Raw genomic sequence first — 24,856 nt, forward strand, 5'->3', positions numbered from 1 at the left:
TCACAGCAAACAATTGTAGATTAATTCTAAGCACTGCAAAACACTTAACCATGACAGGCTAGTTACAGACATTCCCTGTACATGCTAAGTTCAGAAGTCTCAAGCCTTAGACTTTACGTCCAGTATATGCACACTCACTCAGACCATGGTGATCAGGTCCGGAACCAAGGCAGGCTTTTCCTGGCATGGAGTAGACGACCAGTTGAGGAGAGGGTTGTAGGAAGAAGTTGTGGCTCTCACCAAGGTCCCCACGAGGTGGTAGAGTTTGAGAGCGGTAAGGATCAGGCAGAGATACAGGAAATGACGACAAGTGATGAGATGTCAGTCCAGATCCTCATCAGGCTTTCCAGCTCCAGTGCATCCTTGTTTCGGCTGGCTGAATCCCTGTTCATTAGCTCTATTATTTATGCTAAATTTTGGGGCTTTTGAGCCCCCTTTCAATCCTTATCAGCTACCACTGGATTCAGTGACATCATTTATGCTGGGATCAGAAACATTTGGACTGGTGGTCTCCACCCTGATTTTTTCACCTTTCCCTTTTACCAGGTGAAGACAGCCTGCCAGGGGCTTCACTCTGTTTATCATCAGGGTGAGGGGAAGTAACTTGTCTGAGGCCATACTGGAGGGATCTGTTGGATGTGTCTGAGACTGCAGGTTTCAAACTGGAGTTTTTAAAATGGAGTTGCTTAGGCTCACACCTGTTCTAACACAGGAATTATTTAGGAAATGATAGATCTTGGGTTTTGTTGCCTGGCTTAATTTTTTTTTTCAGTTGGACACAATACCTTTGTTTATTTTTATGTGGTGCTGAGGATCGAACCCAGCGCCTTATATGTGCTAGGGGAGCACTGTACCATGGAGCCACAACCCCAGCCCCTGGCTTAAATTTTTTAAAAGAGAAAAAAAATAAAAAATGTGATAAAAAGTTCTAAAGTCTTTCCTTGAATTAGGTAATATGTGTGTTAGTGTGGAAGACTGTTAAGATTACTGCGCTAAATCTACTTCATTGTTCAATATCTAAAAAACAAGGGAGTTCTGCCTCATTAATGCAAAATCAGTAAAGCCAGAAAATTGGGCCAGTGTCTTTAACAAGTTACTGGACTTACATTTGTGACTTCATTTGCTTAATTAAATTTGTGGTAAATTTCTTTCTCATACTGATAAGAAGGAGTTTGTAGTCTCATGCAGTTTAAAATAGAAATCACATTTAACATTTTACTACACAGAGATGCTCTTTAATTATTTATAATTTCCCTAACATAAATGTTGTATCTGTGTCCTAATTTAGTACTTTGCATTTTCCATTTCTGTACCTGAGAGCTCTGTTGGAGGTCCAGTGCTGCGTCTGTAGTTCTGCCATTTGAAAACACATGTAAAGATGGAAAAAGGTAAATAAAGTAGCTTCTAACTAATGGAAATACTAGTTATAGGACAGAAAGCAAGTCTACCAATGCAATGCCTATGTCAAGAGGTATAAATGTTAGTTTATAATTTAACAAATTGTAGTTAAATACTTGTTTCTTTCCCTTTCAATTTTCAAGGCATAAACTGATTGCTTTTAAGTCAATTGTATTTTAATAAGCAATCATGAAACTCATCTTGAAAAATAAGACACCCAGAATAGCCAAAGCAATACTTAGCAAGAAGAGTGAAGCAGGTGGTATCATGATACCAGACCTTAAACTACACTACAGAGCAATAGTAACAAAAATGACATGGTATTGGCACCAAAATAGACTTGTAGACCAATGCCTCAGAATAGAGGACACAGAGATTAACCCACAACAACAAATGGTGCTGGGAAAACTGGAACTTCATAGGCAGCAAAATGAAATTAAGTCCCTATCTCTCACCATGCACAAAACTCAAAGTAGATCAAGGACCTAGAAATTAGACCTGAGACCTCACCCAATAGAAGAAAAAATAGGCCCAAATCTCCGTCATGTGGAATTAGGCCCTGATTTTCTTAATAAGACTCATAGCGCAAGAATCAATAAATGGGATGGATTCAATGAAAAAAACTTCTTAGCAAAAGAAACATTCACTGAGGTGAATAGAGAGCCTACAGAATGGGACTACATTTTTTACCACACACACATCAGACCACTAATCTCCAGGATATATAAAGAACTCGAAAACCTTAACACCAAAAAAACAAATAACCCACTCAATAAATGGGCCAAGGAACTGAACAGACACTTGTCAGAGGATGTACAATCGATCAACAAATATATGAACAAATGTTCAGTATCTCTACTAATTAGAGAAATGCAAATCAAAACAGATTTTATCTCACTCTAGTCAGAATGGCAGTTATCAAGAATTCAAGCAACAATAAGTTTTGGAGAGGATGTGGGGGAAACGGCACAATCTTACACTGCTGGTGGGACTGCAAATTGGTACAACCACTCTGGAAAGCAGTATGGAAATTCCTTAGAGAACTTGGAATGGAACTACCATTTGACCTAGCTATCTCACTCCTTGGTTTATACCCAAAGGACTTAAAAATGGCATACTACAGTGATGGAGCCACATCAATGATCATAGCAGCACAATTCACAATAGCTAAACAGTGGAACCAACCTAGATATCCTTCAATTGATGAATGGATAAAGAAACTGGTATATATACACAATGGAATATTACTCAGCATTAAAAGAGAATAAAATCATGGCATTTGCTGGTAAATGGTTCAAATTGGAGGAATATCATGCTAAGTGAAGTAAGCCAATCCCCCCAAAACCAAAGGCTGAATGTTTTCTCTGATATGAGTATACCGATCCATAATGTTGGGAGAGCATGGAAGGAATGGAGGAAATTTGTATAGAGCAAAGGGGAAGGAGGAAAAGGGAGGGGGTATTGGGGTAGTGATACTGCTGGTTATCCATGACGAGTTCTGCTTCCTCGTGTGTTGAAGTTTGAACATTAGAGAAGCATGCTGAGTCAAGCATATAAAGCAAGGTTTATTAAAAAGGGGGTAACTCATACTTTTCCTGGGAGGGAAGAGGGGGCCATAGCTGGTATCCTGGTATCCCAAGAAGCAAGGTGTTCTGCCCTTTTGTCCTAGGCTTCCTTTGTTCTACTGTCCTCTTCCCCTTATCTTTCTCCTTCCTGTGTAAGTGACTAGGCATTTGACTAGGCCTAGGAAGTGCTTGCTGGGATGCCCAGAAGGTGGGAAACAGGTGGGCTGAAGGGGAAGGGAAGGATGGAGCAGCCCAGGACACATTAATTAATGATCTTATAGCTCCCTGTAGGGAGGGGCAATTCCCAGACAGGTTACCTTAGCAACAGGTTGGAGCAGGGGGAGGTTCTTGATAAAAGTGAAGAAAGGGCTCTGAAGGAATTAACATTTCAATCCCTCAGGGGACAGTTAATTGGGACTCACTCAAAATTGGCCTCCTTGATCTGACCTGACTCGATTTATTTAACTATACTGGCTGCCTAATTCTGGCTTCAGTAGGAAGGGTGGTAGATTAAGATGGACATCATTACCCTAAGTCCATGTATGAAGATATGAATGGTGTGACTGTACTTCCTGTACAACCAGAGAAATGAAAAACTCCATTTGTGTACGAGAATCGAAAGGCATTCTACTGTCATGTATAACTAATTAGAACAAATAATTCTAAAAAATACAGTTGACTTATACCCATATGCAAATGTTTTAATGAAAGTGTACAGTGGGACTTTCATTTAATTCCTTGTTGACTGGCAATTGGGTCACTTTGTTAAATGTCTTATTCCAGGAAATCCGTGTATCACACACATGGTTTTTATTGGGGAGGAAACCTATGGGCCCAAACCAAAGTTGTTAGAATTTGTTTTGAACCTTTGGATGAGACCTTATTTGAAAATTTTAGAAAAAAAGTTCAGTAGTTTCCTTTTCAGTTTCCAGCCAGCCAGTATTCTAGCTGTGGAGAAAAGAAAGCTCCCCAAATTAAAAAAAGTTTTAGAAGGATTTAATTGAGGTGATAAATTACTAAAAATAAACAGATAATAAAAGAAAAAGAAGGGTTCAGAGGCTTTGGAAACTTCTGAGGTAGCTCAGCACTTGGGGAGATCCATAATCCTAGAGAGACTAGAAGTTCACTGAGGTGAGCCTGACACTCTCGGAAAGGTAGGGCTTTGAAACATACATTGTGTTGAGATGCAGAACAGTTAGAACACAAATGAAAAGGCGTCTGCTTGTTGACACATGTTCCAAGGGTAATGATGTCCATCTCGACTTTTTCTGGAACATAGTACAGTTATTAACTTGTATTTAATTATTAGTGCCACGGATGCATATATAATCTCTAGGGTACCAACTAAAAGATTAATAAAGGATAACCAGTAGCCTTTAGAGGGAGGATGGAATATCCCAGTATGATTAATATAAAAGGAGGAAGAAAGAGAAAATAAGAATGCATGAGACTGAATCTTTTCTGAAATAAGATTTTCATGATGGTGCACAACTCTGTAAATAAACTTTAAAGCACTGAAGTTGTGTAATTTAAGGTAGAGAAGTTTTTGACATGTATATTATATTTTAGAAACTTCTAAAAGAACCTGAGGCAATAGGATACAAATATGGTAAATACAAACTCATATTTTGGTAACATTAAATGGAAATGTACTTCAATGGACAAAGTACTTCAATTAAAATTTATAGGCAGGGCTAGTGTTGTAGCTCAGCACAGAGCTTTGTCCTAAATGCCAGAGGCCTGGGCTTGAGCCATTCACAGAATGGAGGAAGGCAGGGACAAATTCATGCATTTTGAGACTTGACTCAACACCATGAGCAGTTGAACACTGTTTTCTCTGCAGAGGCTTACCTTGAGACTGTATCCCAGAAAGGATAAAGGCCCAAAGTAACAGGTTGGCAAAGTTGTACTTAATGGGCAAGTTGCATGGAAAGGACACTGGTTCAGTTATATTACTACGTGAAAAAGAATTAATGGTGAGGCGTATTGCCAGAAATGAAAATGGGCATTTCATTATGAGATGGTGAGTTTATAAGAAAAATAAAATTATGAATTTATATGAATCTAATGACATATCTTTTAAATTTGTAAAGCCCTAAATGGACAAAATTATAAGGAAAACTAAACTGATCTGCAACATAACCATATTCTCCCAATAACTATTACAATAAGCAGGCATGTCAGTCAATGAGGATATAGAATCTGAACAGCATGATTGATAAACACACACAAACATGTACCAAATACTGCACCAGGTGTTGACAAAGTGCACATTTATTTCAAGGGCAGGTGGAACATTTACCAAAATTGCAAGTATAAATTTCAAAGGTTTGAAATAATTTAGTATATTCTGACCATTATACAATTAAGCTAATAAAATAAATAAAACCCATAAATCTATGAAAAAAGTTAATTATAGTGGAAAATTTATAAAATATTTCAAACTGGATAATAATGGGAAAATGAGATATATCTAAAATTACTGATGCAGTTAATATTGTTTGTAGTGTTTTGGGCCCTAAATGCAGAATACTGACTGAATGATTACCTAAGTATTTCAGGAATATAAAAGAAAATATTAAGCCCCTAAAATGTAGAAAGAAGAAGTAATGAAGAGAATAATTTAACTTCAGAGACACAAGGTATCAAAGTCATTCCATTGATACTGAAATTTCAAAAAAAAATTCTCTCACATAAGAAGTGGGAAATATGAACTATTAAAATTAAATGCATTACTGCCACAAAGAAGTCCAGGCCCACGTGACCTCCCTGGTCAGGTCTACCGAACCGTTAAGGAACCACTAATATCAATCTTCAACACTGAGAACAGTTTCAGCTGATTTTATGAGGCCCACTTAGAACCCTGATGCTAAAGCATGACAAAGACTTCACAAAGAAAAAGCTATTCTATCCAACATGGACATAGATGTATAAACATGGTCCACAAAATAAGAGCAAATCAATGTATCAAATATTACAACCAGGTTGGGATTCAAAAATCAATTATGTGTTCACAAAACCACTTATTGTGTGTCACCGTGTTCAGAGAGGAATGAAAGAAGTTTTTTATACCATAAAAATGTTTCAAAAATGAAACATCTGTTTATGTAATACTAGTATGTCAATAAATTAAGGAAACTTCATTAAACTGAAAGAAATATATCAATAGACTGGAAAAATCAGTGAAATCTTATTCTTTCAATACAATGTTGAATGCAGGTACAAAAAATGGACACTTTTAGAATTAAAAAGTGAGTGAAGAAAAAACGGTGTTCAACGTGAATTATGGAGTTACCTTTCTATGTGTTAGCAAGAAGTAATTGCAAAATAAAAATTTGTAAATGAATCCCCTTAAGTAGTATAATAAAACATCATATACCTGGGGATAATTCCAATGGATGATGTACAAATTTTTACACAGAAAATTGAAAGCATTTTGAAAGATTATCATGAGAAGAAATGCCACCTCTGTTCATTACCAGGAGGCTTGGCATTATATAGATGGTACTTATTTCCAAAATAATCCATAGATCACTGCAGTTTTCATGTAAATTTCAGGGTCTTTCTCTTGTGTTTGAAAATTGTGGGCATTACAGGAAATGAAGAAGGGTATATTACAAATATAATGTTGAACAAATTTGGAGTCTTTGTCTACCATATGTTGAGACTTCTTTTAATGTTATAATAATTAAGACAGTTTGTTAGCACAGAGATAGAAAAATAGGCCCTGGTAGAAAAGAGTTCTGAAGGAGAACCATGAGTTAACTTTTTGACACATTAGTAGTTGACCTTGCAGGGCAGTAGATCCTCATTCTGGAATGGGTGTGGGGTTGGCTGGACCTTGGATGGAGGGACAACCCTTGGTACCTCCCTACCAACACACGCACTGATCAATACCACGTGAATTGTAGCTCTCAGGTGAAAGGTAAAACAGTGACCTTTCTAGAAGACAGTGTGGGAGAAACTTCCTGAGAAAACGCCACAGTAATGAAGGAAAGGATTAATAAACTGTATCCTGCTTAAGATGGTCTGTTTATCAAAATTTCTGGTGGGAGACTGAGAAGGCGAGATCCATGCTGGAGCAGACATTAGCAGTGCATATATTTGACAGAAGAGCCTTGCTTGAAAATACAAGTGCTCCAACAAATCCAGATAAGTGAAGATAGATGCCTAATTGAGAAAACGGTAAAACTTAAACACTTCCTGAGGGTGGATGCTCAGAGGTATAAAGATATATGAAGAGGAGCTTCATCCAATGAGTGTTGGACATATGCAGACAGAGCTGTGTTGGGGCACTCCTGCACACCCAGGACAGCAGAAGCTCAATGTACCAGTGATACCAAGTGTGGATTGGGGAAGACCTGGAGCAGCTGCAAGCCATGCTTTGCTGATGGGTGTGTGGGTTCATAGGACCTCCTGGAAACCATCAGTGTTTGCTGTGGCCAAATGTTTATAAACAACCCAATTATTCCACTCTTCATGCATACCCAGTGGAAACATATCCAAGTGTCCACCAAAATGGCGATGTTCATCACAAAATGATCTGTCATACCCTCAAGAGTCAACCTGAATATTTATCAACATGTAAATGGATAAATAAGTTGTGATGTATTCATACAATGGGATACTCTGCAAGTAAGAAATAACTTTTAATAATTTCACAAACTTAACATCTTTTAAGGAAGCTAAATACAAAAGAGTGTAGCCTTTTATCCAAAATCAATAAATGCAAAACAAGTCGTGGTGGGAGGGATGGAATCGGTCACCTTGTCGGGGATAGAATCACAGTCACCTTGGGAGAGGATGTGATGGCAGCTTCTGGATCATGAGTTCTTTTCTGTTTTTAGATCAGGATGCTGATTGCATAGGCTTATTAGTAAAATTTTAGCAAGCAATGCACTCCTGATTTTTATCTTTGTGTGCCTGTTATGTTCAGTGAAAACGTAGCCCTTTCAAATCAGAATTTAATTTAAAAATTTCTGAATGACTTCATTATATTTTGAGTCCCTGGAACACAGAATTTTCAATTCCTACCTCTATCCCCCCATTCTTAATATTAAATAACAGGTATTGTGGGTAGTTATTTATAGAATAAAGTTTGGTTTTCTCTATTTAAAAAAAAATACAATGGGAATGGATTGTAGGCATTCATCAAAATTTTTTTTCTTGTATCACATTTTAGTACCAAAAATGTAAATTCACAGTTGATATCTTGTTCTTATAACTATCTTAAAATGTTTATCTACATAAAAACAACATCGTTAGTGGAACAACTGGAGCTCATGTACTTGATGTTGTGAGAATTTCTAGTGTGTTGTGCTATTCTCTTGATGTTATGTTTTTTTGTGAACACATCCTGTTAGGTGGTAACTATCATAAGAAATCAGCTGTTTGGCAATTCTGAATTCAACACAGATTAAAAGTATGAAACAAAATAAAAAAGAGTATTATACCTTGAGTTTGTGACCATTGAGTTAGATATCCAATTGCAAGTTAATCTCTACCATCTAGTGACACTTGATTTTCTGTTGTGGAAGATTTGTAACACCTTTGTATGTCATTGGCTTCCTTACATGTGAAATGTAGATAATAAAATCATGAGTTGTGCAGTTCAAAGACTGGCACAGAGTATAGTTGTCTTCTCATCTGTGGTTTTACTTTCTGTGGTTTTAGTTGTCTATGGTCAACTACAATTCACAAATATTAAGTGAAAAAAATGCCAGAAATAAACAATTTGTAAGTTTTAAATTCTGTGAGTATCATGGTAAAATCTCATACCATGCTGCTCTGTTCTGTCCAGGAAATGAATCATTCTTTCATCCAGCATATCCATACTGTCTATGCTCCGCTCCTGATAGTCATTGAAAGGCCTTCTTCGTTATTAGATGGACTCTCATGATATGATGCTTCTGTTCAACTAGCCCTCACTTTACTTAATAATGGCCCCAGAGTACAAAGCTAGTATGCAAAAGAGGCACAAGGTGTAAAATACAGAAGGAGACATTAACTCTAGTATTATGTAGCAATGTTACAGCGAATATAGGGAAAAAACAGCAATTATTTAGTATTTTCTGGGGTTTTAGGCATATACTAGGGGCCTTGGCACATATTACCCATTTAACTATTGTAAATACTTAAAATGTGATATATAGATTTGATGATAATGAAAGTTGTCTTAAACAGTAAAATAAGGTTATTTGGAAGGAGCAACAAACTTTTTTAAAGTTATAGAATAATTCATGTTTATGTGTTCTAAATTTTTAATTAAAATATGAATGCAAAAATAAATGATGTATGAATCATTCGTCTTTTGTATGATATAATTTAGAACTATAAATTACAACCCATAAATAATTACTATTGTATTGAATTCTCATGTCCTCTGCTTAATCAAATTAACATTTAAATTACTAATGTTTCCTTTAAGGGAAATATTGTTTTTATTTTAAAAATGAAGTTTCCCTTTTTATTAGTGTTAATATGAGAAGACATTTAATACAGTTTCCTACAGATATAAGAATATTCTCTATTTGCTGAAGTAACGGAATTTCTGTATTTCTTAAAAATCCCACATAGTTAGATAATAAGTTACTGGGAAAATGTTCATTTGTTTTATGTTTTGTGGATTTGGTAATAGTTCTAAAATTAAGTTCATTGTGAAGTCAAGTTCATTGTGAGTTTTATATTTCTCTTCCTTGATTGGTTCCATATAAATGGCTCTTCTCACCATTTTCAGGGATTTAATCAAATGATCCTTGTTAACAGCAATAGGAGGATGTGTCATGAAATTGCTCTGCTTTGCTTATGTGCAGTTACACCTCTGTTGTCCTTCAGTCAGTCTCTGAACCCCAGACTGTTTGTCTCGTTTGTGTGTCTAGCTGATGATACACCCCATGCTGTTGCGAGGCCTCTCTCTGGGACCTGTTATGTCATTACTACTCATCCTTGCTTTCCAAGGTGTTGTGTTTCTCTTCTGTAATATACGTCGTTAAAATGCTTCCATTGCTGGTGATAGTTAATAATGACCCTGATGACAAGTGTTTTTGTTCATTCCACAGTGCCTGTCTTTGTGCTTGACATGTGTCCATGTTGAATATGTAGAAATGAACGTGATGGCATGAATTGTTTTTTGATAATTATCATTGTCACTAAAGCTATGTCATATTCTCTTTTCCTGAAAAATATGGAAAGGAAATCGTTTCACAACTTTCTTGAATGGTTTTCCTTGGAAGAACATAAATGTAAGCACTTGTCCTTTGAGGGTGGAAAAGCACATGACACCTGTGCTCTACTGGATAAGCTGTTCTACTGCCTTTTCCCCCAGGACTTGGAAAATGAACTCATTACTTGAATGGGTTAATGATCTAGTGAGGACTGGAACTTTCCATGACAATGAATACTGCACACTGAAAACCAGGCCTTTCTCTCTAGTAGTGTTCCTTTTTCAATAAAAACTGTGTGTTTTTAAAATGCAGAGAAGGAGTAAGTTTAGAACGGGTTTTTCTGAAGACTAAATAAATTATAAAAGAAGCCAAAATACTCTTGCAAGTAACCTATTGAATTTCACCATGGCTTCAAAAGAAAATCTTCCTGTTTATTTAGATTGATATCCTTAATATCTTTTTATAAATGTTAAAAAAAGAAACCACTCTGTAAATAAATGTGGCTCCCAGGAATTCACTTCTAAGGAATGGAGGTTTCTAGCTTTAGCCCAAGATTTCCCTCTCAGTGGCTTTTGCCTCTTACTTGTTAATGAATTTTCTAAGGAAGAAAAATTACAATTTAACTTAGGCATGAAGAGTCTGAAATAAATCTCAATTCTCACAGGACACAAACCATACATTCTAAAGAAGCCGCAAATTATGGAAACTTTAAGACTGAGACTATCCCTCAGTCATAGAATTTTCTATTCCAATTGATTTTCTCTGAATCCTGGGATGCTGTAGCAGTCTTTGTGGACAGATGGCTTTTTTTATTCTATTTAAACTTTGGATGTAATTGTGGTCACTTATGTTTCAGAAAGTCACATAATTATGTGACCAAAATATTCATCACTAAATAAAACTTTAAAAATAATTTTATTCCCATATGATGTTGGAGTGATTTGACAAAACATGCCATTTTTTCATATAATGGGCAATTTTATGTAATCTTCAAAAGAATGAGGTAAGAGGAATTTTACTTTAAATGTCATAAGAAAAATTATAGTTAGATGCTTTGTCTCCAAATTGATCTTTTTTTAGTTAACTTTTTTTTTTTTAGTTAGTAGCTCCTGAAGCAGGAGGCCTGGTATGTTTGAGAAGTGGGTAAATGTTCACTTTTTTTTTCTGAACATTAGAGAATCATTATTTCATGTACCTGTTGCAGTTCCTGCCGAATGCCTGCTGATGTTCTGATGGTTACATTGAGCTTTTTCTGTCTGATGAGATTAAATATTGTTAATTAGAAGTATGAATACTGTTTCTTAGACTTTGAAGTAGATTTTGGTGCAGGGACCACATTTCATTTGATTTAAATGACAGTAGTTCAACAGTGCTAGGTATTTACTTGTTTGTTGTTTGTTTTTTAAAAATGTATTTTGGCTTTTTCTTTCCACAGCAAGTTGATGTGGAAAAATGGGTATGTGTTTCCTGTATTTACAAAGGAGCTGGGATGGAAAGTGCATGTCTGCTGTTGCCTCTAACCCTTTTATTTTGCTTCCAGCGTGGCTTGTCCCGTCTGTTCGCACTACCTGCTCTGGTGAGCAGACCCTTTCCAGGGGTGCTGTCAGGCCCTGACTCGCTTCTGGTTTTGCTTCTTGGGAGACAGGTTCTGTGAGCACACTGTGCATCCCCAGAGCTACAGGGCGCGTGTAGGATTGGCTTTACTTACATGAGGGTCTGTGCACTTCTGTCCAACACAAAAGGTCTCATTATTAACACTGTCTTTTTCCAAAGACTTGGCTGCTTAATCTCAATCTGGCTTAGCTCTTAAATTGTCCCCTGTACTACAGAAAAAGGAAGCTCAGTATATTTCTATAATCTCAAAAAGTGAAGGTGAGAGCTGTATCCTGTGGAAAATGCAGCTGGGATTCCGGAGGCTGCGTCTCGGTGCCCTGTGGTCAAGGTGTGCGACTTGAGGGAGTGGCGTTACTGCCCTGAGTATCAGTGTCCTCATCTGCTAGGAGAAGCTGGGTGAGTCCAGTCTCTTTTGGCTCCCCCACCCAGCGTTCTAGAGGTTATTGTCTCACGGGGCTCTTGTCCCCGGCCCAGTTTCCCCCAAGAGTGCCAAGCAGCCAGGCTCCTCCTGGCTGGGTGGTCTGCTCTGTGACGTCAGAGCTGGCTCCTTGGAGGCTGGCTGAGCTGATGGCTGAGTGTTTGCTTTGTTGTGCCCTCTGGTCCTTGGACCCAGTTCTCTTGTTTGCAGGGTCTTCCTAATTCTCAGTGGCCCTTCAGGGCCTTGTCATCCCCAAACAACTTCATGGCCACCTTGCTTTCTGCAATTCTTTGTGTCCCATCTTTCAGCCCTTTATGGTCAGGAACTTTTGCTTTTAAGTTTACTTTTCCATGGCAGTGGTACCAGGTTGATCTTTGAGAACTGCCTCTTCTGTCTTCCTAAGGATCCTCTTGTTCCTTCAGCACTAAGCTACTACTGCTTTCCTCAGCTCTTTCTTTGTGAAGTTCTGTGCCTTCCTCTGTGTCTAGAGTTAAGGTTCCAATCCACACTGTTCCTCGTTGTTGTGTTGGTAATGAAAGCCCCTTTCCCCTAAGATGAGCTGAGCCACCTGTGAGCCCAGCATCCTAAAGCACCCGTTTCTCTCCATCTGGTTCCTTCCACTGTGTGTTCCTGTGCTGGATCCAGGGCAGTGTTTCTTGAGAACCACTCAAGCCACTTTATGTTCTCCTGGAAATGGAACCTACAGGCAAATCGTGACATGTCTATCGTTGCACTGTTTGTTCCTCTCCGCACCAGTTGTTGATCTGTCTCACTGTTGTTTTTCTCTCTTATTTCCGTAATAATCTCTCATCTTAAAATTTAATTTTATTAAGTTTATTTGTAAGGTTTTCATTAGGGAGGACCTTCTAGTTCTAAGGTGATGGAGATGTCATTGAGCTGACATCACCAGGCTGAGCTTTGCCAGTGCCCTGTGTTGTAGCCTTATGTAGGCCAACCTTTGTGGGCCAGAATCTCCTCCTCTACGGAATTAGAATCTGTACTACTCCTTTTGTATTTTTAAATATTACTGTCATATTGGTGATAAAACACAGTGATGCTGAAATGGCTATTCATTTACATACCATAAAACCAGAAGCTCTGCCAGGTCTATCTCAGAACACTGATGAACATTCTATAGACAGGTGTTAATAAATTTCAGATGGGAGCTACTGCTCCCTTTGAGAGTCTGTTCGAACCTTAGGCTTTATCCATGAGAAGCTTAAAATTGTCCTGTAGCAGCCTGACCTGGAAGGGCAACAATCTGGTCTGTCTCTTGGGTTACGCTGAAGCAGGTACCATAACTTTTCTCATATTCAGAGAGTGAAACACCCTACAGTGGTCTCAGGGCACACAAGTCTTACTTGAGTGATCACAGTGCTCCGTCCCATGCAAGTGAAACCCCTGGGACAGCTCAGGTGCTCCAGTGAGGAGGCCTGGAGGCAAGACCTGTGGGAAGCAGCTTCTCACCTCCCCTGTCAGGTGTCACAGGCCCCCACTCTGTGCCAGACTTCTGCCCTCTTCAGATGCAGTGGGAAGGAGCAATGAGGAGGTTGGCAGGAAAGCGCTCTTCTGGCCACAGTGTCATACATGGGGCTTGCCAGGTATTCAAAGCTGTCTTCCTCCGCAGGCACCGGGTAGGTGTCCGGGGGAGCCACTTGTCACTGGAATGCCTGGCCTGCAGTTCTGGAGCTACAGGCAAATGCTCATCTTCTCACTTCTTCCTCCCGAGAGCTCTTGGTGTCTTAGGAACATCCTAGGTTGGCTCTCTCCAGGGCCTCCCACATTGGCTTATTGGCATTGGCTCCCCAGCAGCAGCCTGTGCCAGCTGTGTGAGCCTCTGGCCTCTCCCTCTCTAGGTATGCCATTCCCTGCTCCTGAAGACACCTTCACTGGGCAAGGGGTGACAGAAATCTCAGGTGGGTAGGAGGATTCTTGGCCCTCCAGCAGCTCTTTCCAAGACACTGAAGCTGCTGACAGCTTGGAGGTAGGTCATCCGCTAGGAGCAGCAGGTGAGCTAGGGTCTGCAGGTGGATCCCCAGCCACTGCCCTTGGTGTCCTTGATGGGTGGTACAGCATTGTATTAGTATTTGTCATTTTTTTGTTCTGGGACAAGTGTTAAATTTACTTGTATGGAATATGTTGAACAACCGCAGACCTTTAGGAACCTCATAAAACTTAAATATATATGGAGATTGAAATGACTTCTTGATCAGTTTTCTGATAGTGCTATTCTGGATAGCTTTGTCAAAGGCCAATCAATCTCTTTGCCTCTACCCCACCTCATCTTCTCTCTTTCTCTTTCTCTGTCCTTCATTCCTTTCCTCCCTCAGTCTCATCCTCTCCCTCTTCCTCAGTGTCTCTTTGGGGCATCTGTGCACCTGTACTTAAACAAAAACCCACTGAGTGATGAAACGATGCTTTTCATACTTTAAAAGAGAATAATATTTCTGAGTCCTACTTAGAAGGTAATTAACTGATCTTTCTGTCTGTTCTCCCCAGCCCCTCCCTAAGTGATGCCACTGGTTTGCAACCCGGAGGCCTAGGATTTCGGGTAGTGGATGGGGATAGTAAAAGAATGGAACAGCCTGGGAAATTGCTGTATATAAAACTTGTTTATAGACCAAATGATGTCTTATACTTTTATTTTTTTAGAGAAATATGTTGATGTTGTAATTGTTAAGATGTGTAATCAATTCAAATGTTCCTAACTCAGTAATTGTTTTAAAACATGCATTTTTACACACAGCTATTATTATGTGAGGGTTTTTGAAACGCTTTCATGTTATCAAAAATAGGAAGTGCATTCATGTTTAAAGTGGTTTGGAAGAAAATACAGAATCTTTTAAATCCTGATACAGATGACTGTTGATTTGTATACATATAGGGCAGGCTTCAGGTATCTTTAGGTCATTATTATCCACATGTCCTCTGCAGAGCTCACTTTGTTTTTAACTTGGGGAAATTCTCTTTTGAGGCAAGCTTGGTAAAGAAGAGCTTTGTTTATGAGCTCTGTGATATATAAACATTTGTCACAGAGATAAAATGTCAGGACTTAGAGTAGCTTTCAGAATCATTTATTTTGTTTTATCCTTCTAAAGAAGGACTAGATTGTGGGCGGGGGGAGAGGGAGGGAGGGAAGGAGAAATCCATTACACTCCAAAGGAAAGATGGTCCATTTATATGCTGTCTGTATAGAGTGATAGGTTGAAAAAGAATATTTGCCACAAATCTGCCAAAGATATATAGTATTCTTTTAAAACATATCTATATGCACTTTCAACTAGATGCCAGTGACACAAGACCATGTTCATAGGAGCCATCAACATGAGTGGCATGAGAGTATTTCTGTAGGAATTATATGTATAAGTACTTCCTTTTAATTTTTTTTTCAGTTTTAGATGGGCACAATACCTTTTATTGTATTTTATATGGTGCTGGGGATCGAACCCAGTGCCTCATGCATGCTAGGCAAGCGCTCTACCACTGAGCCACAACCCTGGACCTGTATAATTACTTAAAAAATTTTTTTTTTAGTTGTAGATGGACACAATACCTTTATTTTATTTATTTTTATGGGGTGCTGAAGATGGAACCCAGTGTCTCATACGTGCGAGGCAAGCACTCTGCCATTGAGCCCCAACCCTGGCCCTATAATTACTTTTTATGGGTTGAAAGCTAAGCCCTGTCCTGATAGTTTGTGAACATGCAGTCACCAAGTCTGTCTCATCAGTCCAGTCTTGGATATTTTCATTGGGGAAACCATAGGAAGTTAAATACTGACATAGGATATCATCATCACAAGGGTAATAGTTTCACAAATATATAACTACATATGTTATTAGTGTATATTGATATGTTTAGAACTTGGAATTGTTCATGCTAGATTACTTTTGTTTCCTACAATTACTGGGAGTATCCTTAATTAAACATCACCACCTATAAACCCAAGTATTTGGTGTTTTAACAACTTCTCATTCTCTCAACATAGTGAAGCAACAGATTCTTCCTCACTCATAAAAGAGAGTAGGCGGTTGGAGGGTTATGAGGCTCCTAACGTCTCCTAGCACCCTACCTACCTGGAGCTAGGAGGGCAGAAAGGCTTATCTTTGATTGACATTCGGTGAGCAGAGCCCCACAGGCCACCTTCTGGGTGGAAGTTCATATTAGAGAGGACCTGCACTATGTTTTGACCTATTCTCTGATTACCACACTTGGTAATTCCTTTTAGTGACCCCTACTGTTTGTTGCATTGTTGCTAATTCCTCATCTTGATTCTTTTTGAGGTGCTATTTTGGCTAAAGCTTATTTAAAAGTTATCACATAGGTCCTTATATAAAAGTATTTTGTGTTTCATTTCACTAAACTGAAATACTGGCTTAAAAAAAACAAGATCAAAGATCACACTGAAAGGCATCATTTGGTAGAGGACCTTTGCTACGTGCCCTGCATTATTGTTTGTTTCTTTGCACTGTTAACAGATTGAATCTAATTGTTCATCTGATAAGTGTCTAATATTTGTCAGAAAAGTTCAGAGTCAAATATTGCTGTTCAACTTGCTTTTCTGTTCATAACTCTTTGTATTTGCTAAGAAGATGCCTTAGGTCTTTTAGATCCGCTGTACTGAGTGAGCTTATATACCAAGGACAGTTCTGCTTTTTGCCATCCACTTGACTCCCAGTTCTTTGTTGGTGTTAAGATGTACCACTAGCAGTTTCTTCCCCTGGTTTTCATGTTAAGGTGCTGCATGGGTGGTTTTGCCCCTGGCTCATGCTCATATTTGGAGCTTCATTTGACCTGTCAGTTCTGCAATAATTAAACTCAGCCTGGGACCCTGAGTTACTGTTACTTTTACTTTTACCCTAAAGAACCCCCCCCACCCCCTGCGCCTGCTTTGTGTTTCTGTGCAAACTGATGATCATCCAAAAATTTCTTCTAAGGCAAAAAATAGGTCAGAACTCAAGCTGTCATCACCCCTGCTCCAATTTGCCTAATGAGATTTTAGCTCTTCCCTAGTGAAATAAGCCAAATTAATTTATTGCAAACCAGAAAGTGATATTCTCTATACCTGAAGAGTCTACTTTTTTCACTGTTGATTATTCTGAGTTTCTTTTCTCTCCTCATGATGTCATTTACTTGAAAGGGTGTTTTATGGTTACTCTTTTTCTGTTTGTTTCTCATCATGTTTAGGCAGTGTTTACATTGAGATTAAAATAATATATTCATCTTCCTTGTTTTAATGGAGTTTGCTTTATTCTTTGCCCTTGAACAATCTCTTTGGAAAATCTCATAATGCTCTAACTTTGATAATATCTGGAACTTAAGCCAAATTGACCAATTAGAGATTTGCACAAAAAGTTAATGTTAATAATGTTACAAATAATCTTCCATGCTCTTGGTTATCTTTTAGAAATTATATGTATATGTACAGATGGATATTTTAGCTTTGCTAATTTGCATTATTCATTTAATCTTATTGCATATGCAGATTTTCTTCTTTTATTTTTCCTGCAAACACTACTTAGAAATTTTGTGGAGCAGGCCTCAGTTATTCTACTGATCATTCTTTTTCTACTTCTAACTGTCAAAATCAGACTGAGCATGTTTTAAAGAAAAATACCCCAAATCTCACTCAATTAAAAAATCTCATGAAGAAATCTGTGATAAACCATGTACTTTAGCAAAATGTTGGATTTTGTGTTTCTTTGAATTAAGGTTTAAAAATGCTTTTTCCCAATTCTGAATTTAATTATATTTCCATCATTAGTGAATCACACGTAGGCTTTTGATTAGTCAGTTTTGACATGGAAAATAAATTTCCTGATGTCATTCATCATTAATATTAGTTACAAAATATGTAATTGAACAGACTATCTTTTTTAAAACTGGGAGTGAGAAGGTTCTTTACCATTGTCCCTTATAATAAAAACTATCAGTCTCGGTGGAATTTCCATATGTATTGCTTGTCTGTAATTTTCAGGGAAATAGTGTAATATCTATCATTATATATATTAGGAATCTTTCTTGTGCTGATTTCTTTGAAACTAACGTGGCTATGTGTGTCCTTTTGCTCTGGGATTCCCATTACGTTCCAACAGCTAGAGTTAGTTTGGAAATGTGGCATTATTTTCCCTCCTGTTTTATCTCTGTATCTTTCCAGCAATAAGTCCAGGAAACTTGAGGGAATCTAGAGAAAAATGAAGGAGGATGTATATACTTAATGTTTTGTAGAGAAAAAAGAATTCTTCTAATGCATGAGAGGAGAGTGTCATTTTAAGGGAAAGAGAGGAACATTTCTGTGATCCTCTTTTAGGTTCCCTCCCACGTCCTATGGATGGAATTGCTGCCTGTTTTGCATGAAGGGTGCTCAGCTCATTGCAGCACAGTAGTTTAAATACACCTTACCTGCTTCTAATCTGTTTTTACCAAAGTTAGTTGTGTTGCTATTTATATCACTGCATTTATATGCAAAGAATAAAATGAAAGGTTTATTTTATTAAGTATTTTCAGAGGATAAATTAAGATTATGCCTCTTTCTTGGTGCTTAGATATCTTGTCAATTGAATCACGCATTTCAGTTGAGTGGCATGTTTTCACAGAAAATGGAAGAACTAATGTAAAAACACTTTTAAGAGTTTTGCTTGCTGCAGCTTTCCTCTAGCATGTAGTTGATACGAAGTTTTGTTGCAAAAACAATGAAATTTAATTTTTTATTGTTCACGTGGCTTCATTTAGAAAAATGGAGTCTTGGTAAATTAGATGTTTTCAAACAAACATTAAAATAATACATACTTACTATTTTTTCTCTTTTCCTTATGTCCTTACAGAAATTCATGATGAAGGTAAGAATTTGGTTCATATGCTATATATGTAATACTTAAAGTACGTGTTCAGTATGGTTGTACATATTTGCTTTATTTTTTTAACTTATGACATTTTTCTTTACATTTGTAAGGTTTTAAAAATTAAACTTTGGAATTCTTAAATATAAAAATAAATCACTTGTACATATTTAGCAACTTCAACATTTGACATTTTTGAATCATACTACAACATGTTAAGTTTAATTAGTCAACATTGGGAATTTCTTCATTAAATCAAGTTCTTTATAGCTCTTCGTATAGAAGGTTCAGCCTGGGAATGACATGGCACCAAGAAATTGCTGTTGCTTACTCCAGAACTAAGATTATTTCAGCCCCTTTTGATTTCTCAATTAAAGTTAGAAAAAATTATAAAATAAAAATAGTTTTTAGTTGTTGATGTACCTTTATTTTCTATTTATTTATATGCGGTGCTAAGAAACGAACTCGGTGCCTAGCATGTGCCAGTCAAGTGCTCTGCCACTGAGCCACAGCCCCAGCCCCTAGAAAAAAGATTTTAGAAGGAGAAAAATGAAAAGACTTAATCACATGGTCTTGTCAATGAAGGAAGATGCCAGGGAAGGATAGAGAGAGCAGAATCTAGTCACTTGGTGATGTATGGTTGGAAGTTTGTTTCTTTTTTATATGCCTACCACATTTCTCCTGTACTATTTGTGGGACTTAAGTTCTATACTAAAAGCTTAGAAACAGTAAAGACATTTATTTGTATTGAGTTAATAAAGGATTGATTTATAATCTCAAAAGAATGTCATTTAGGAAAGATATAAGTTTGGAGAAGTGTCAATCAAAACTCTGGACACGTGCTGGAAAGGCGGCTTTGAAGAAAAAGAAGCAGAGCTCTCCTGTCGGCTGTGGAGTTTTGTAAAAGCCTGTCATTCAGGTTTCTCAGATCTCTGGATCTGGTGCATCGTGGGCTACCCCAAGTGGACTTGATCATCAATAGGGAATTTGATAGTTGGGGTGAAATTGACAGAAGCCTCCTATGGATAAAGACATGGAGCATCTTCTAGGACTTCCAATAACCTCCGCTCTTATTTTTCAGTGGAAAATATTATTACATTATAAGGAGGGGGTGTTACCTGCTAAACTAGGTACATCAAGACCAAGGAATTTGGATGGAAAAAGTATTATAAGCAGCAAATGTGGATAGATCGTCTCCTTGTAAATATTAATCATGAAATCGGGTCTGAAAAAAAAAACTGTTTTGCTTGTTAATCTGCATCTACTGTGTCTATTTTATTATCTCACCCCTACACTGGACCCGCTTCAGTGCCCTCTCAGCCTCCTGTTGGCCACAGGTAAAGGAACGGTTGTCTTGGAACAATTATCTTTGGTGAGACCAGAAGGATGAGGTAGACTCCGCTAAAAACAGGTGTTATTCCTAAAGTAATTTATTGAGGCTTTGATGGCTGTTAACTCTGGGCCCAGGAGTGAATGGCTTGTTTTCATACCTGACTTGGATGACCTGGAAAGGTCAGGAATTGTCCAGGAGAGGAATCTGCATGCAACTGGAGTGATTGGAGCCATTTGGCAGGAGAGGGCACCAAGTGCTCTTCTGTTCGCGCGGTGTGCCCTTTGAGACCCACACCTGGAAGGTGTGGTTGAGCTCAGAACCAGCTGGATGCTTTCTTATCAGAGCCCCTTCCTGATTGTTGGTGCTGAGCAGGGAGGTGTTGGTCCTGCCCTAAGCCTGGTCTCCTCCCTTGGAGACCCAAGTGAAAGACACCAGCACAAGATAAGCTCTTCAGTGCTGCATGGCCATTCTGGTGGTGGTGACCTAGCTTCATTGGGCAGGTCCATTTTGTCATGAAGCCCCATTTCTCATTAATTGTTAAAATTGATTGACTGCTTAAGGCAGGATTGTTTGAGAGTCTCCTGCAGCTGGGGACCCACCCTCCTGTGAGATATATTTCTGTTATTCTCCCTAGAACCACTAACTTTTCTATTTCCAAGCATTACTATTTGCATTTAAAGGTACACTTAAAAGCACCTCCACTTGGGATCTAAATACTCTGAAAGGGCTTCTATTACTATACATTTCTTTTATTGTTGTCTATAATTTCTAATATTGAGGGTATGTCTCCTTGTTGCTTGAAGTATATAAACTCCTTTTTAGATTTCAGTGTTGAACTTCTAAAATGGCATGTGATATCATAGATGTCAAGGCCATGGGAAAGTTCTGCAGACTTAAAAATTTATATAGTAAGGACCTGGAATTTTGACAAATGTCCTTCATTGATTAGCATAGCATTTTTGTACAAGCAAGATGGTCACAAAAACAGAAAACCTTAAAATGCTGACATGTAAGATTGTTAATGAAATAAATGGCTTTAATAAAAAGTAATTCAAGAGGTTTTTTAAGCTGGTATATATCACAAACATTTAAACAATACTGAGCCAAGTTCCCCAACTGTGAAAGAATAAAACACTGAGCCAGTGATTTTCATGTGTGTATAAATCTCTTTGGTGCATCTCCATCATTATTATTCTTGTTTTATGGTTCTGCCCTGGTGCATTTGAAACTTAGATAGCAGTACCTCAAATGTTGCTACAACAACCCAAATTGTCTCCCTGTCAACAAGGAATAACAATAGACAAGTAAATTATGGTCCATGATTGAATGTTACTCTAAATAAATGTCCATGTAGGAGTATTTACATCAAAGCTTTCACTTACAATGATGGTTCCCTGATTGGATGTTTTTCTTTTCCAATGTAAGATTCATGTATTTTGTAAAAGGCAGGTGATAATTAATCCATTTTACACATAATGAGTTAATTTAAAGTTAAATATCCATGCTAAATTCTTCTACCTTTTATAAGAATAGAAAGTGAATATATAATTTATTCTTTTTTATTTTTTATTCTTTATATATGACAGTGGAATGCATCACAATTCTTATTATACATATAGAGCACAATTTTTCATATCTCTGGTTGTATACACAGTATACTCACACTAATTCATGTCTTTATACCTATACATTGGATAATAAGGATCATCACATTCCACCACCTGATTGGACATTTTGGACAAGAATCTGTGAATCAAAGTATAGGAATGCCAGAAAACACACAGTGGGTATTAAAACAACTTGTGAATAATTTGAGGCAAGATTTGTTTAGAATACATACAGCAATGTTGCTTAGACTGTTTGAAGGTTTGCACTTTTTTATTTACCTATGTTTCATGAGTTTGCTATACACTTTTATATTAACACTGTTGATCATCTTGGGGGCAAGAGACCAAACATACACATAAGCCATAAAAGCCAATTTTTGCTGAAAACTGATGTTTTTAAAAAGTCAAATTTTATTTACTTCTTATTAAAATGATGCTTGTCTCTCCTATGCCAGAAATACTCGAGTTACTGGGAGGTGTTTGGAAATGGTAGTAGCATTCCTTTCAAGAGACAGCCTCTTAGAGGAGCCTCATCAGGTACAAGAGACAGAGATTCCCCAACACATAGTGTGTGTCAGGCATTAAGCTGACAGCAGGCTCCTGGCTCTCTGGAGGGTCAGGGAGAAGGCTCCTGACAGCTCACTAGCTATACTGATACAGGGGGGAAGCCAGGTGCTGTTGTTACCGGGAGTCCTTGCTTCCCCAATGTTGAAGAATAACACCAGAGAAGCACGACGAGGCAAGGTCAGAGTGGAAAATAGAAGTTTATTAAAGGACAGCAGAAAAGACTTCTCCTGGAGGAAGAAGGGGACCCAAGAGATGGAATCCATGGAAGTGCGGTTGTTTCCCCTTTTTATAGTTCTTTCAGTGATGGAATGTAGGTGGGAAGGCCCGAGGGGTGGGCCACAGGTGGGCCAAAGAAGTAATCTGGTCAGGAAGGACTTCTGAGTCAGCACCTTCAAGTGTGCTGGGGGCTGTTCATTAACACTTCTTTGGGATGGGCTATCTTCATGTTTGCTGGGGACTGTTCATTAACACTTCTTTGGGATGGGCTCTGGCCTTGGGCTTTTCATTAAAATTCCAAGAGTTGTTCAACTCCCCCCCCTCATTCATTCTAAACATGGCCTCCATTTTGGATCTTACTCGATATTAGACCCGATTTACCTAACTACACTGACTACCTAACTTTAAATCTGGCTTCACGCTAAAGCACCCAGTAGCATTTTTGGAGAACAGAGAGGGCCTCTGATAGTTTTGGAAAAGTGCTCTAAAGACATGTAATTCCAGATAATATTTGCGCTAAGAGGGCTTAACCTGCCCTACAGTGGGGGAGCTAAGACAGACACACACACGGTATAGTCTGATGCAGTCCGTGCTCTTTGTCTTCCTTTCTTTTTGCTGCTAGTGTGCAAGTATTTTGAAGGCAATTACAGGGATTGTGTAAATAATTATTGATAAATGAGTAATTTGAGTTTTCCAAGAAAACTTTGATTTGAAAGGCAAAGGAAAGCAGACTGGAGACTTGTTATGAAATAGCTTTTTAGCACCAGAACCTGAACCTCTCCTAGAGCACACACCCTGTAATTTTTTTTTTTTTCCAATGAGCAGGAAAGTGTTTTTTTTTTTTTTTTTTTTTTTGGGTGTAATACTACTTACTGGAGAACCAGAACTAGACTATATATAATATTAGTGTGAAAAAAATTTGCTCCCGGCTACAGTCAGATGTATTATAGAAAAAATAAGTACTCTCTCAAGACAGCCTCATTCTGTAAAAGAGTATAATTTTCAAAGTAGATTTCCCCTTTTTACTACTTAACATCTGTTTTGAGAATGGTTTGGGGGTTTTTCAGGCATAACATGAATAAAATGATTTTTAAGAGATTATTTGGAACAAAAGGGAGGGAATATTTTTTTGAAAATTGAAAGAATTCCCCACGCAAAGACACTTCGCTGGGAGAATTCCAATTTTATTGCAAAAAGCAGTGTGCTTACATAGAACTAAGGGGGAGATGGTAGGGCTTAGATAAATGGCAGGCCACCCGTTTATTGGCAAGTTCTTCCAGATATCAGCTCCGGAGCCCAGGAATTAGTTCTCATTGGGGCTAAGGTTCCCCTCCAGCAAGATTTGAAATTGGCGCCGGCGGGAGAGTTCACACGGGCGGGAACTTTTCCCGCCACTGCAGAAAAGAAGAAGGTAGGAAGAAGAGGTGCTTAGGCGCCATGTTGGGGTTTTTTCTCTGGGGTATGGCTGCCGTTTATACTTTTCCCAACAAAAATAAGGAATAAAAGAATGGGGTGTCGGAGTCCTTTCTCCTGCACTTCTTGTAGTACAGTCAGTATCATTATTCTTGTCTTTCAAGTCCTTACAGACTCCCACAGAAAGGAATGTGTACTTCTTGACACACAAGTCTATACCTTTTGTGATCTCATCCTGATCTCCTTTCAGATTTCTTTTAGTTTCCCACTGCAAGTCCGTGATCCCTCCTCATTTTGGGGAAGATTCATGCTCCTTCAGCACCTTATAATCATTTTTGTGCTGAGGTGCCCTTCTGCCCACTCCTCATGGATCTTGAAATGGGGCTTCTTGCATCCAGTTTTTATTCAACAGGTATTTGTTGAGTGCTTACTGCAGCCTTACATTTTGCTGGGAACTGTGGGTGAAACAAGGTCATTTTCCTTGAGGAGTTCACTCTGGTCAAGGGGAGGAAAGTACTTGCAGAGCAGGCCGATGAGGCCAGTGTACTGGGCTCTAGGGCTGCAGGAGGAGAAAGGGAGGGGCTCACTTTGCAGAAAGAAGTTGAGGTTTCATGTAGTAGGTAGCCTCTAACCCATGTCTAAATGCATAGCTCAGAAGAGGATGGGGAGAGGGAAGGCTCTGTCCCAGAACAGAGTAGCATGGAGGGGAGGGGATTTGGGTGT

The 24,856-nt window shown here is 38.3% G+C and overlaps 1 protein-coding gene across 1 annotated transcript in view; it reads left to right on the plus strand.

The window, feature by feature from the left end:
* Positions 1-24,856, plus strand: part of Ryr2 (ryanodine receptor 2) — a 437,587-nt gene that overhangs the window by 62,960 nt on the left and 349,771 nt on the right. Inside the window, exons 5-6 of the mRNA XM_048800411.1 lie at positions 11,562-11,582; positions 18,983-18,997. Of these exons, the coding sequence (XP_048656368.1) occupies positions 11,562-11,582; positions 18,983-18,997 (36 nt within the window). The remainder of the gene's footprint in view (positions 1-11,561; positions 11,583-18,982; positions 18,998-24,856) is intronic.

The sequence above is a fragment of the Marmota marmota genome, unplaced genomic scaffold (assembly GCF_001458135.2).
Source record: "Marmota marmota marmota unplaced genomic scaffold, marMar, whole genome shotgun sequence".
Classification (NCBI taxonomy): Eukaryota; Metazoa; Chordata; class Mammalia; order Rodentia; family Sciuridae; genus Marmota; species Marmota marmota.